This window comes from Paroedura picta, chromosome 1 (genome assembly GCF_049243985.1).
Source record: "Paroedura picta isolate Pp20150507F chromosome 1, Ppicta_v3.0, whole genome shotgun sequence".
Lineage (NCBI taxonomy): Eukaryota > Metazoa > Chordata > Lepidosauria > Squamata > Gekkonidae > Paroedura > Paroedura picta.
Window position 1 is genome coordinate 114,932,638 of NC_135369.1, and position 15,801 is coordinate 114,948,438.

A 15,801-nucleotide genomic window follows, 5' to 3' on the forward strand; every position below is an offset into this window, starting at 1 on the left:
ATTCTCTAATGTTGTTGTTAACATGTTAAGGTTATTGTTGTTATAACGTTATTGCTGCTATCACATGTTGTTACCATATGTTACCTGTATCTTTTTCCTGTTTCCGCTAAACTGCCCTAAGCCTCCGAGAAGAGCGGTATATAAATAAATAAAATAATCTTACATTTTATTATCTGCTGCTTTTTCAATTTTGTAATCTTTCTCACAAGAGCCTCCTGTGGCGCAGAGAGGTAAGGCAGCAGACATGCAGTCTGAAAGCTCTGCCCATGAGGCTGGGAGTTCAATCCCAGCAGCCGGCTCAAGGTTGACTCAGCCTTCCATCCTTCCAAGGTCGGTAAAATGAGTACCCAGCTTGCTGGGGGGTAAACGGTAATGACTGGGGAAGGCACTGGCAAACCACCCCGTATTGAGTCTGCCATGAAAACGCTAGAAGGCGTCACCCCAAGGGTCAGACATGACCCGGTGCTTGCACAGGGGATACCTTTACCTTTACCTTTAATCTTTCTTTTCTGCTGAGTATTTTGCATTTTATGGATATACATTTTAATGTTATTGTTTCAAGCTTGCTGTACTGACTGCTTTTAATGGAGACTGTGGAATGTAAGCCTTTTCATGATGCATGACGGAAATGCTGACATTTATGAATAATATTTAACACTTTAGAAGGCCTCTTGTAAATTCTGATTTACAAGTGGATCTCACTATATAACAGAATCTTTGTCTAATGACCCAGTTTTACCTTCATTTCTCTCTTTTCCTGGTAAGGGATATTGCAAATGAAAGGAAGTTTTTTGACAAAAGTTGACATTGGCTCCATGAGCTGATACAATTTCACTCTGATTTCCATTGAATTTCTTATTCAATCTACCAAGATATGCTGAGAAACATACAGAATTGTGGGAAATTAATGATTACATGTGACTATTTTCTTGCACTCTAAAGGTTTTTCAGATATAATAATTAAATTATTCTCTCAAACTACTGCATTTTTTAATTTCCTGTATAAACTGGGTAGAATTAATAAACCAATTAAATATATTTCTTCATTTAACTGATTTTAAAATTTTATCCTAAATATAATTTTCTCAACTAATTTGTTACAGGTTAATTATTGAAGCTTAATAGGAACACATTACCTTAATTAGGTAATGTCACATAAATGGATAGGTTGAAAAATTTATACTTTATATTCAAACAAAGAGAACATTAAATACAAACTACTCTACTGAGTTTAAAGGTACCTAATTGGTAAACTTGCCTCTGAATCTAATCTCAATAGCTGTTCTTTGTTTTCTACTACAAAATATTTAATACCTTCTTTTAGCATATAAATTACAAAGATATATAACAATATATTTAAGGGAACATATAAAGTGCCATATTGGCAGGTGTTTATAATACATATAGTTTCTGCTGAATTCACAGAACATAAGATACTACTTCACTGAGATCCTTATTACTTTTGAGCTTCAGATTTATTTATTATCCGCAGTTGAGCTTATCTGACAAGAATTTGTGTACGCTTATCATTTAGGCCTGCATATAGACAATAACCCATAAAACCAATCTCCAGATAAATAGCTCAATTGACAGGTGAACTATGGAAACAGTGAGAAATGGAAATTTTGGAACATCTTTACTGCTGCATTTTATAACCATGCGTGTTGTTTATCTTGCTTTTCCGTGTCAGCTATAAAATGCTTTTTTTTTTTTTTAGGGTGGGGGTAATAGCAGTCAAGACAAGAAAGATGGAAAAAAAAGTAATTCCCTGTTTTCCTGAAGACCACTGGGAAGGTGAACAACATGGTGAAACAAAAAACACCGAAACAGAGCAACAAGATTTACAAGGTATTCAGTACCTAAGTTCATGGTGAGAAGCAGCACAGAACAAGCATCACAAATAAATTGTAGTGGAGCCAGTATTCTCTGTGCAAAATAATGGGTGTGCAAAATAAAAGGTGTCATTTGTGTGGTCATGAGGCATGCAAAAACATACACATGTGAATGATGGAATAGTGGAGCAGGTCAAGATTTTTTCCTTTTAAAAAAAAATTCAACCTTTCTATTCGTTTCCATACTTTTGCAGCAATACAACCCCAGTCCCTCTTCAATACAATACAACCCCCAGAAGAAAGGGTACTGGGGACTTGGTTTCATGGAGAGGTGACCACTTGAATGGCCCCACTTCTGGATTCAGGAAATGGGGACATGTGCAGGAACAGTCAGTGGATTGGTGTGTCATTGAGATAAATTGAGCCTCCAATAAATACAACATGAGCACTTCATACCTATTTATGGTTGGGGGATACACAACGGCCCCTATCCCATGGCTTCTGTGTCTCATTTTGCACCGAAACGTCTGCTATGCCTTATGTCCTTACATCTCTCCATCTCCACAAGCCTCTATCACCCTCTTTGCTTCCCTCACTCCTATGTCCCCCCTAATATATCTTCATATAACTTTTAAGGTCATACACAGTCTGTATAGTTCTTATACAAGGGACCACCTCTCTCAGTATGCCTCTAGAAGAATTTTTAAAATCTTCTAATACCAGATCCATATAAAAGATTTCCCCCTCCAACTGATAAAGTAACCACAGAGAGGACAGGGCTGATAGGCATCCCTTCATTGTGCCTAGACCCAAATCATTTGAAAGTTCCCTCCCTCCAATTTCCAATTGCCATCTATGAGGGAGAAATGGCTGCTTTAAAGGTGGACTCTGGGGTATTGTACCCTTTTGAGGATCCACTCTCATATCTCCTGTTTGGTGGGGTCTTCAGAAGCTGGAGGAGGCTATGTCTTCCTGCATTGTACAGGGGTTTGGACTAGATGACCCTGAAGGTTCTTTCCAATTCTATGATTCTATGATTTTTCTGCATTGGCTCCTCTGACGAATATACATACCTATATACATACACACACAAACCTGTTTTAAGGTTTGAAATGTTTTAATGTTCACTACCTTGAGTACTGTTGAAAACCCACATAGAATTGTTTTTTTTAAAGTACTCTCATCCTACAAATATATAGTAAATGTACTTTGTATACAAGAAACAGCAGCTAAACACTATCTTACAATTTGTAATAGAATGGTAAAGTACTTTGACAATCAACCTCCAGTTGAGGGGTGTGGATTTGTTTGCTTACTGTTTTGTATCTAAGGAGCTTGAATGATCGATAACTGAAGGTTACTTGCAGTATTAATGCTCTGAGTCTTAACTAATGGTAATAGCATAAAGAGCCTCTGCTTTTATAGAACCAAACCTCTTGCTGTTTTAAAAGGTAGAATACATTTATAACAAGGAAGGAGTTCTAGGGCCATCAATACGGCTCAGCCTCTTCCAACATAGTAAACAAGCACAAGCTGATCTAATCTGATGCCTATAATATGAGTGTGGTCTCTTCTCAAATGGAGCGCCCTCAACCTGGTAGCTTTGACCAGAGTGCATGCCATCCATTGCCATGAACACAGCATTTTGAAAATATCCAACTACAGGCAGTGCATGAGACACACCTGGGAAAATCCTCGAGTTTATCTGAACCATGCTTTCCTACCTCTTCCTCTCACAGATGCCACCTCACCCCATCCTTTTCCTTTCACACCCTCCCTTCTATCACCTTAAACCTGACACTAATCCCTACCTCCCCCTGCCCTTTCACAGCCCTTCTTCCTCTGTCTGCCCTACCTGCCACCACCTCTTTCTTGCCTCGAGGAGGAAATTAGTGGGCAGCTAGAGGAAGCAGGTACTGAACACTTACCTTGTCTATACTCAGAGTGTGGAGAGCGGGGTGAGGTAGGAACCACCCCTGCTTGCTGACTTTCTTCCCTGGCAAGAGTTGGGGAAGCAAGGATAGAAAAAGGAGCACTGACCTTGCTTACCTTTTTACAGTGTGGGGAAGAATAGAAAAAAGCAGTACCTCTGCCTTCTCGTGGCCTTGCCATTCAACTGCCTCCAAACACCAACAGCTGGAATTCTCTTTCCTCTACCCTTTGATAGAGAAAGAACCACCATTCTTGCTCTCATTCTCTTCTGTGTTTGGTGTAGGGAAAAATAGAATGAAGCACCAGAACACCCTATTCCTCCTGGCTAGTGTTGCCAACTAGGGGTGAGCATTCTGTATATCTGAATTGGTAAAATAGCTGAAAAATACCTTATTGGTATTTTCCAACGATTCTTTCAGCTAGATATACATTGGTGTTGACTGCTGACTACTCAGAATTGCCACACCCCAAAACCCCCAAAATACTCTGGATTTTTGGGCTACTCTCTTTAAATGCCTTCTGGATGAACTCGCAGCTTCCAGAAGGTGCTTAAAGGCACACTGACCATGTAAATGCCTTCAGTGTTGACTTGACAGAGACTCAGCTGATTGGCTTCTGGGTGAGCTGTGTTGGCCAGTCCAGTTCAAAGACAGCTGCCCAGCAGAGCCTCAGACAAGCCTCAAGGGAGAGTTCTTTACAGGCATTGTTAAGCAGTCTAGATCAGAGGTCCCTAACCTGAGGCCTGCAGGCTGCACGGCCCCCAATCTCTTTCTGTGAGGCCCTCTAACCTGCTTGTCTGCTGCTATCACTCTCAGGGAATTTTTTCTCAGACCCATCGAACCCAGCATGCCAGATTAGAGGTCCACACTCGTAACCACTACATCAAACTGGCTCTTGGTGGGACAAAAGGCAGAACTGAGAAACCCCAGGGAAAATAATCAATTCATATACAATCATGAACAATGGATCTTTATGCCATTGGTCAGTTTTGGTTTCATTTCTGTGAAAGAACACTTGTACAATTTTATGGTTGGGGGTGACCACAACATGAGGAACTTTATTAAAGGGTATTAGGAAGGTTGAGAATGACTGCTCTATCACAACTTCAAGGCAAGTCACTAAGGGTTCTGGGGAAGAATCAGGGTGGCCATCCATCAGGAGGAAGAGCTGGATGCTATCTGCATGTTGATGTCATCCCAGTGCAAACCTCCACACCAGCTGTGCAAGAGGGCACATAAAGATGTTAAATAAGATTGGATATTGGACTGCTTCTTGTGGGATTCCACATGTGAGCTGGTGGCAGCTTGATAATTTCCTATCACTACTCTCTGTCCATGACCATGGAGAAAGGAGATCAGCCACTGGAGGGCTGTCCCCCATATCCCAGTGTTGGTGAGGCAGTATGCTAGAAGCTCATGATTGACTATGTCAAATGCTGCTGTGAGGTCTAATAGCATGAGCAGGGCTGATCCACCACCTGGCAGCAGAGGTCATCCGTCAGGGTGACTAGTGCTGTTTCTACCTCAGGGCATTTTTCCTCAGACCCATGCTGTTCTTCCTGCCTTAAGAGGCACCATCTACTGATATTCATCCTCTCCCTTTCTTGCAAAAAAGAAAATAGCAACATTATTTGCTTTAGTCTCCATGGTTCCTTATATTAGCCCCCTCTTGTTCTTAGCCTCCATAATAGTATTTTAGCCATTCTAGGTGCTTTGCTAGCCAGAAAAGCTAAGGCACCATGCCACTCAGCTTTTTAACTCCCCCTCTCCATTAATTACCATGTTGAAGCTATGTATGTATATAAAGAAGGTAAAGTTGCTGTGTGAATGGGTTCAGGAGATGTCAGGTCTGCTTTTGCTCTGACTTCTGGCCTTGCTTGCTTCTGTCTCTCTACCCTACACCTATTTGCAGGTGTATATTTAAACTTCAAGGGACTGTGATTATTAAGAAATAAAATCCATAGTATTCAATGTACCTAGGATTCCAAATCTACCATCTGGTAGGCCAAATTCACAATCAATTTTTAGAAAATTGTTCCTACCTCATGTATATAGCGCACTGCTTCTGAGAACTGTAGTGGACTGGGAGGGGCAGGGGTCACCTCTTTGCCATACTCAAATTGCAAATCCCCAGTTAATAGCAGCTAGAACAGGATAGATTTAATGGGAAAGGGAGGAGTAAGCCTCTAAAATTATAATATTCATATTTTATTTATTAAAGGATAACTGAAAGTCTACAACTGCTGCTCTGATAAAAACCCTCTAAGTTGTCTGCAAAAGGAAGTTCTATTTCAATGAAACAGAAAATTGCAGATGACCACCATGTCTTTAATGACAAATGGACTACTGAGTACTTCTTTATTTTAAACAAGGATAAAGCAGTTTGACTGATACATCTTGAAACTCTCTCAGTATTAAAGGAGTACAATAGTAAAAGGCACATTGAATCCTGTCACAAGAGCTACTCAATATATCAAGGAGAGTTGTGAGTGAACAAGCTAGACTCTCTTTAAAAAAATCAATGTTTTAGAAAGCATGTTGAAGAGAACCTGTCTACTGTTAGTGAGGGCTGGCTATCATATTGCTAAATGTATTGCTGAGAATGGTAGACTATTCTCTGATTGTGAATTTGTTTAAAAGTGCATGGTTAAAGTAATGGAGGAATTGTGCCCCAAGAAGATATCTTGTGTTAGTTGTTTCAGTTTATCTGCATCTACAATCACCAGCCGTGTTGAAGAACTAGAAGAGCTGCATTTATCACTGGTTGTCAAGGCAAAAAGTTCCCCCCCCCCCTTTGGCATTAGATGATAGCAATAACATTAGACACTGCTCAACTACTAATTTTAATCAGGTGGATAGATTCCAACTTTATAATTACAGAATGTGTACTGCAGAAAACCTATTCTTAAAGTTGTGTAAATCAGTAGAAAATCTTGGTCTAAGTTGGGATAAATAAAAACATAAGAACTGATGGTGCACAAAATATTGTGGGAAGTCAAACTGGTATAGTTGCAAAAATCAATGAAGAGATATTGAAATTAAATGATAAACCTCACATGCAATTTCACTGCATCATCCAACAGCAACCCTTGTGTAGTAAGATTTTTCACTGGGAAAGTGTGATGTGTATTGTTGAAGCCTTGCTCATGGCCTTTCTCATCGTCAGTTTCAATTTTTTCTTTCAGAGATAGATGCAGAATATGAGGATGCATTGTACCCTGCAGAAGTCAGGAGGCTTAGCAGAGACAAAGTTCTCAAGTGTTTTTTCAGTCTTCCTCATGAAACTGGTATTTTTTTTTAAGGAGAAAGGAAAAGGTCAAGAAGCACTTTCTGACCCGGAATGGATTTTTATTTGGCTTTCTAAACAGATATCACAGAGAATCCGAACACATTGAATCTAAAGGCTGCAGGGGAAAGGAAAGTGTGTGTGTGACATGTATACAGAATGGAAAGTTTTAAAAGCAAAAGTAAACATTTTTGTGAAACAAGTTAGTGAAGGTAACTTTTCAAGCTTCTCATGCTGCAATGGACTAAAATTTGAGAAGGATGGGAATTTATAATTCTGTGTTGAAAGACACATCAAAGCACTGAACCGATTGCAGGTGGAATTTCAGAACAGATTCACTGATTGCCATGAGCTTGGAAAGGAATTAAGAATGTTTCAGAATCCATTTGAAGTAGCAACAGAAGAAGCAAGTAACTTTTTTCAGATTGAACTAATTGATTTGCAAACCCGTAATAATCTCAGAGACATTAAAAAAAAATACTCTCGGATTTCTGTTCTGGTCTACCTGATATATTTATCAGTCTTTGTCACCACATACATCTGTGAATAAACATTTTCCAAGATGAAAATTATAAAATTGAAGTGTAGGTTAAGGTTTACAGGTGAACATTTATATGACATTTTAAGAGTGTCTATCACAATCCTTGACTTGGACATCAGTGCCTTGGCTAACAGAAAACAGCCACAAAAATCACACTGACTAGGTAAGCATGTGTAGCTAAATAAAAAGATTCCACAGTGAAATATTTTTCAAAAATGGATTGCATTAAAGTCAGCATTTCTTCATTTACCTTTGAATATTTACTTACATTTTGGTTTAAGATGTGGCCCTCTTCAGGCACTGGGCATGCTAATGCAGCCCCCATGTGCCAGAAGGTTGGGGTCCCCTGGTCTAGATTAAACCAGGCTGCCAGCAGTGTCCTCTAGATCAGTGGTCCCCAACCCCCGGGCCGTGGCCCAGTGCCGGGCTGCGAAGGCCTAGGCTCTGGGCCGCGCCTCCCTCTTCCTGCCCCCCGCAGCGAGAAGCTCGCCAGGCCGCGAGTAAATCGGCCGCTTCAGCGACCTATTAGCTTGCGGCCCGGCAAGCTTCTTGCTTTGAGGGGGGGAAGCTTGCCGGGCCGCGAGCTAATCGGCCGCTTCGGCGGCCGATTTCCTTGCGGCCTGGAGGGGCGGGGAGAGGGAGCCGTGGCATGCCAGCGGCGCAAATACGCACATGCAGACTTGCAGCGCATGAGCATTTGCGTCCGTGGGGGCGCAAATGCGCATGCGCGGCAAGTCTGCGCATGCACGTTTAAGCCAGGGCTGCCGCGCATGCGCAGGGCCCAGGTCGCCCTCTCCCCACACCCCGGCACAGCGGTCTGCGGCCTACAAAAGGTTGCGGACCGCTGCTCTATATTAAACCAGGCTGCCAGCAGACAGAGAACCTGTCCAGGCTATCAAAATCTTTATACAGTATAATATTTATACAATGCACATTAATAAGATATTGAATCAAACATCAAAATGTGTCTTATCTCTACTTTAATGATTAATGAATCAACCAAAACACACTCTAGATTTTTTATGTTTTCAATGCAGAATTTCCATCAGTGGTTGTTTCCTAAATATAGAAATTACAGGAAAGATAAAGTCAGTGTAAATTCCATCATCTTTATACAGCTGTTGCTGTATAAACATAAAAGACTAAGTCCTAAGTGGGTGGAGAGTGGGTGGGGCAGTCCAGGTGAGGGCCCAATTGGAAGGGCTGGGCCCTTACCAGGACAGACCAGAGTTCCAGCTAGTGGGACAGTGCAAAGCCAAAGTTCTGATAGGGCCAAAGTTCTGACAGGGCCCAACCACCCAGCCCAGCCAGGAGCAATCTGGAGACAATGCTGGCATTCTGCTCCTGACCACTGCAGGAAAAGAGGAGGTCAGTAGGGATGCCAAGGAGGATGAGAACGGAGGCTTGGAAAGGCTTTGCCAGCCCTTTTCATCCCAAGGCTGTCCTAACTGTCATGTCCAACTGTAACTTTGCCTCAGAACCCTGACAGAGCTGGCAGGAGGCTGGAGAGGGCTCTCCCTCCCCCCTTTTTCAGGCCTGCTGGGAACGAGCCTTCAACGGCCTCTGACTGAGGGGAGGGAGGCATTTCCGAGAGCAACGCAGGGGAGCCTGAGGACTTGGGTGTGGCCCTTCCTTTGGGGGGGATTTCCCCCTTCTGCCAAACAGTTGGCTGACAGGGAGGCCGCAGAAAAGCCCCTTCTCACTTAAAATACTGCTCTGCCCGGGGGTTAGACACAGCCAAGCCATGTATATTTCTTCTTTGCAACTCTCTGCAGATTTGAGGCCACTGCACAGCATTATTCTGCAGACAAAACTGGATGCTATTGCGGAAGTTCTTTTGTCTCCTGTTTCATCTGCAAAACAGCCCTGTACAGTAGGCCTCAAGTATTTCAATTCAACAACAACCTGTGTGGGCGGCCTTAAATGTTTCTTCTCTACCATAACCCTGTCCAAAGTAGCCCTTTCTGCCTGGGAAGCTGATCTTTATACTCTGCAGATGAGCTGTAATTCCAGGAGCTCTCCAGGTCCCACCTGGAGGTTGGTTATCCCTGGAGGTTTGGAAGTGGGACTTCAAAATCGTACAAAGCCTCAGAGTCCAGCATTCAAAGCAGCCATTTTTGCCTGCAGTTGGGAGGAAGTGATGCAGGTGTGTCCCTCCTGGGCTATGGGCTACGGCCAGCCCTTACCAGCAACTGTTTGTATTCTGAGGTGCAGACAGACAGGCCAGCATCAGTCCTGTGAGTCTTGAAAGTGCAGGAAGATCTAAATAATATTTACAGCCTGAAACTGTAAATAGTGAACAAGTGAATGGCTGGAGAGACATGGGAACTAAAGTGACTTTTTTCAAGCTTATCTTGGCAAATAAAAAACTAGTATAAAAAACCTTAATAAGGTCAAGACTTCTGTGCACATAGAGACTTTCTCTTAGGGTTGCTAGCTTCCATGTGAGGCTCTCTACCCCACCTCCCTCATGGGTAGTCTGCTATGGGGAGAGGAAGGAAAAGTGATTGGAAAATGCTTTGAGACACCTGAGGCCTGCTGGGTCACTGCGGCCCATTCCCAGTTCTCTCAGACTTCTCACAGCCCCACATCCCTCACAGGTTGTCTATTGTGGGGAGACAAAGGGAAAAGGTGTTTGTAAACCGCTTTGAGACTCCTTTGGGTAGTAAACAACAGGGTACAAAAATCCAGTTCTTCTTCTAAGGAGCAAGCATGAAAGAAGCATGTGGGCACATAACATTTTATCAACAGTGAAAAAATGGAGACAGAAGAAACAGGGTGGACACCTGTGTACTGTGACTACCCCATGTGTATTAGGGCAGGGGGACATTTCAGTGTCTGTGGCCTAATTCACACAATAAGGGAAATGACACAGAACTGGGAGGAATTGGTTGCCATGTAATCTTCCCCTAAGAAGAGTCTCCAGTCTGATTTTCCCTTCACATATCTGAAGATATGGCTCTGGAAACCACTGTAACCATTCTGCCACAATTCCCAAAGGTCAGTCTTCTCCCATACTCAATGAACATTCCACACCACAGGTTCTTGACACCCATGCCCTCACCCATGCCCTCCACACCCATTTAGAGTCCAGTGGCACCTTTAAGACTGACAAAGTTTTATTCAAGGTAGGAGCATTCGTGTGCATACCCACTTCCTCAGATACAATATGATGGAATGAAAATAATCAGTTCAGACCTATAGATGGACTGAGAGGGCAAATTAACTTACAGCATAATGAAATTGCCAGGGTTCCAGAGATACATAGGAAAAGACAGCAATTAAGATTTGTTTGCATTCACCTGAGATTGAATTGCATTGCAAACATTTGGCCATTAAAAAATGTGAATATCTTCTACATAAAAAGAACAATGGGTAAATAGATAGTCAATTGCTAACAGCAGTTAACTGAGATATTGGCCTTTTGCGCCCTTTTTTGCCCTCTGTATTTTTTCCAGCTCTGCAATGTTCTTTTGGATATATTGTGACCAGAACTACACAGAGCATACTGGATTAGACCATTTTACTTTCAGTGCCTTTCATAATAATCCTTAACATATCATTCACCTATTTGTTTTACAATTTTCTTTTTAATCTTCAAGCAAGTCACTGTATTCTTCATTAGCAGAAGCTGTGTGTGGTTAAAAACCATGGAAATAGACTCCAAGGGTGTTCACCATATAAACATTCCACAGCCATTATAACAACAGAATATATTTTTAGCTATGACAGGTTACAGGACACTGTACTTTAACTGGTTTGTACAAACTGGGTATGGGCATGGGAAAAGGGTAAAATCTTGGGACAGCCTGTCCCGAGATTGGCCTGTCTGCAGAACCACTGAATATTCATGTGTGGGACTCACATGATGGGAGGGGAGTTGGTTCCCACAATCCATGGATATAAGGATTGCAAATCTTTCCTGAGTTCCCTCCCTGCAGTAGTCCTTTAAAACCTCAGGAGAGTGTTTTCAACATTGTGTAGTCTAATAGTCACATGATTTGGGAGGCTAAAGTGGGAAAGCAGCAAAGGGAAAAATAGCCCTTCCTCTCTTGTCCACCATGAAAGATACCAAAAGGGTTATTTGCTTTCCCTTTTCAGCCTCATGGTCCAGGTAGCTTTTCATCTATAAGGTTCCTGTAAACCCGGAAATAAAATTCCCAGGGATCAGAAGGGGGAAGATGATTGTAGGATTCAACTCTGGGCCTAGCATATATGGATATGAAAGTGCAAATGGTAGTCATATTCCAAAATGTATATATTTGTTTTGAGGTTTGGACCTCTAAAGTATATCAGTTTTTCATACTTGGACACTCTGGAAGTACAATATTTGTGCGTCTTTCTGAGATAAGATATCAAAGACTAGATTGTAAAACCAGATCACTGATCTCCAGTATCTAGTATCCATAGGTGCCATGACGGCTACCATGCTTTCCTAGAATCTGCTTGCTTCTCCCCTAATCCAAACATCCTTTTACTCCAGTATAGTAACAAGTCTTTCAGAAGAACACATGAAGTCACACCTTTGTTTCTGTAGGGTATACCTATTTAGAAAAAGCTGCCTCCACTGTAGGAAAATCCTTGGCTTCCAATCAGCCAACATTTTGACTGGCCATAGCACCTCATCCAGTCATTCTTTGGGGGAGTGGGACACATTTTGATCTGACCTCTGTAGCAGCATCTGCTCTATGTCCTAAAAATTCCAAATGTGCCTACATGCTCCACAGAACAGGGTCTCCAGATCTATACCATATTCTCTCTAATATTCAAGATGTATGAAAGTTAAATCTATAAATCTACTTTATCTATAAAATCACACAAACAATTACAAATATTCAGACTTCCAATAAATTTCATATAGGACCACCACTGGACATTTAAATCTATAACTTCTCTCTTTTATGCAATGTAATTTCAAGCATAGTTTAAATACTTTGTTATATTTGATGATAGAAAGTGAATGCAAGTCATAGTCAGCTACTGTTGACCCTTTAACTACGTCCTTCTTGAAGTGAGGCCTCCAGAACTGTACATAGTACTCTAGACCAGTGGTCCCCAACCTTTTTATCACTGGGGACCACTCAATGCCTGGACCACTCACCGCCTTTTACTGAGAACCGGTGGGGGGGGGGGTAGTTTACTCTTCTACTCTCAACCACTGCCCTAGCACTCTCTGATCGTTATGGTAATGTTTAAACATCCCTTCAAAATAAGATACAGACACGCCACAACAATGAAGTGTGTTGTAAAGGGCTGGGGGGGGGGATGAAGTAAAGGGCGGGGGGGGGGAAGGCATCCTTCAGGGCCCACCTCCAATTAGTTGAAGGACCACATATGGTCCGCGGCCCACAGGTTGGGGATCACTACTGTAGACCACACCTGGAGTACTGTGTGCAATTCTGGAGGACTCACTTCAAGAAGGACGTAGATAAAATTGAAAGGGTACAGAGGAGAGCGACGAGGATGATCTGGAGCCAAGGGATCAAGCCCTATGAAGATAGGTTGAGGGACTTGGGAATGTTCAGCCTGGAGAAAAGGAGGTTGAGAGGGGACATGATAGCCCTCTTTAAGTATTTGAAAGGTTGTCACTTGGAGGAGGGCAGGATGCTGTTTCTGCTGGCTGCAGAGGAGAGGACACGCAGTAATGGGTTTAAACTACAAGTACAACGATATAGGCTAGATATCAGGGGGAAAATTTAACAGTCAGAGTAGTTCAGCAGTGGAATAGGCTGCCTAAGGAGGTGGAGAGCTCCCCCTCACTGGCAGTCTTCAAGCAAAGGTTGGATACACACTTTTCTTGGATGCTTTAGGATGCTTTGGGCTGATCCTGCGTTGGGCAGGGGGTTGGACTAGATGGCCTGTATGGCCCCTTCCAACTCAATGATTCTATGATTCCATGATTCTTTGGGTTTTCAAAGCAAGAAACAAATAGAGGTGAGTTTCCATTGCCTGCCTCCATGTAGCAATTCCAGATTTCCTCAGTGTTCTCCAATCCTAGTACTGAGAAGCCCAACCAATCCTACTTAGGTTCCAAAATCTGATGAGATAAGGCTAGACTGGGCCATCCAGGTCAGGGCTTGCTATATTTACTTGTCTGTAGACTTCTCCATCCTTTAAAAAACATACATGGGGATTAGAAGGATAATGATACAAGTTAATTGTACTTACTCCTGTTATGTAGCGAGGTCTATACTGGATGGTTCCAAATAAGCCAAGTATGACTATAATAATGTGTACAAAATTTGCCAGGATTGGTGCCCACTGATAACCCAGGAAATCAAATATTTGTCTCTCCAGCACACATACCTAGAATTAAACAGCAACAAAGATTTGGTTAGCACAGTTTGGGAGGGAAAGCCAAAAGTGAATTTTGAAGGGCATTCCCCTAAATGCAAACAACTCTAGAAACTTGCCTGCACTATAAAAGTAGAACAGGAAGCAAAAACTAAACTTAAAACAGGATGACTTTGCAACAGTTCAATCTTGCTTCCCTGAAAAAAAAGGATTTTTAATGACAGTCCACTGAGTTACACACAATTAACTAGAACATTCATGTGGGTAATTCTCCTTAGCTATGAATCCCCCCATGCAAGATGAAGCAGTGGGAGCTCTTAGGACTTTGTCACAAATTGCTTCTAGGGGTTCTACATCACAGATGGAAGTCCAAGGAAAGATGCAGGCACATCCTTATAGTGCAGTCTTCTTTTCTGGTATCCTCTCATTTGATTGTATTGCTAACTGAGTTATCAAGGGTAATTAGTATGTAACAAAGTCTTAATACAGCAGCTGATTAATATAATATAAACAGAGAGGGTAAAAGTTTTATACATCATACAAACATACGTGCAAATTGTGTCATTTTCAGGGCTACTTGATTCACCCTAGCCATTTATAAAATGTTTAGGAAAGCAACCATAAAGTGGCAAGAAGAGTATGCTCTTGGAACAGTGAAGGGTTCAGATAAAAAAAAAAGACATAGAAAACGAAGACTGGAATGAGACCGCATCGCACAGATAACATGCAGTGGGAAAGTTGAGCCCCAGCACACACAGAGAGCCTTGGTCACAGATACACCTCACAGTCTCACTGGCAGTCTCTTAAACTTTTTCTACATTCTGGCCCGGCACTCATTTCTGAAAGACTCTTAGCTAGACTTGGGCTTTATACTTCATAATTTGGTTGGTTACTATAGAAGACGGATCATTTTGCATATTTTAAAAAGAGGAAACAAGTTTACCACCAAAATTTCCTCCAGAGGCAACTCTCTCCAAAACAGCAGCAACTCTCTTTACGTTTCCCTGTGCATCCTCCAATCTGTTTCTGAGCCACAATCCATTCCTAGACCACTTTTTCACACACAAATACCCTTGTGTTCTAAATAAGTAGTTCAGAATTCATAGCTAAGTAGAACCATCTATGACATAGCAAAGTATCTTCCCTTAAGATTTCGAGATAGTCAAGAATAGTCTCAAACATATTAACCGTAGATCCTACGTTCCCACTCCCTGTTGCTTATTTTGTTTTGTAAATAGCAAGGCCAAATGGTCATTTAATGCAAGAATCACTGTTTGTGTCACTTCTGCATTCATCTCCAAAATGTATGAGATAAGCACAGCAGCTAGTCACAACAAAAATTGGTGATAATGACATAATCTTTCTTACCTAAGTTAATTTAACGCCTTCCGTGAGAGAAGAAACTATTACTCAAACTAGGAATATCTATGCCTTTTGGTCTTTAAGGTGCCACTATACTCGTTTATTGCTTTTGCGGCAACAGACCAATATACTACCTTTTTCTTGAAGAAGTTATCTAGAAACTGAGGAAGCAAAAACATAATGAAAGGGAAGAAATGCTTGTCTCAGGAATATCATTTTCATGCTAAATCAGAATTCAGTAGAGAGACAAAATCAGAAAGCCAAGTTCAATAAGGGTAGGATGTACATTCAGATTTTAACACTGAACGATGTAGAAATAAGAAACACATAGGGCATAAACATCATTAAGCATATATAGCAAAAGGAAAACTCAAACACGTCTGGGAAACTTCCCTTTCTTTGGCAACAGGAAGTAGAGGGGATGTCATCAGGTGAACAATAAGAGCTGCAAGTACAAAGCAGACGGTCTAATAGTTCTGATGATTAATCAGATCTTGAGCAAAGATAAGATCACTATAGAAATAATAAATTGGGTCCCTAGAACCTCCTCCTATC

The 15,801-nt window shown here is 41.7% G+C and overlaps 1 protein-coding gene across 7 annotated transcripts in view; it reads right to left on the reverse strand.

Moving 5' to 3' along the window:
* Positions 1-15,801, reverse strand: part of NKAIN2 (sodium/potassium transporting ATPase interacting 2) — a 760,233-nt gene that overhangs the window by 408,357 nt on the left and 336,075 nt on the right. For all 7 annotated transcript variants that reach the window (XR_013224835.1, XM_077300384.1, XM_077300430.1 and 4 more), the window contains one exon: positions 13,759-13,896. Coding sequence is in view for 6 of the 7 variants with exons in the window: in XM_077300384.1 (XP_077156499.1) it covers positions 13,759-13,896 (138 nt within the window). In the remaining variant the exon portion in view is untranslated. The remainder of the gene's footprint in view (positions 1-13,758; positions 13,897-15,801) is intronic.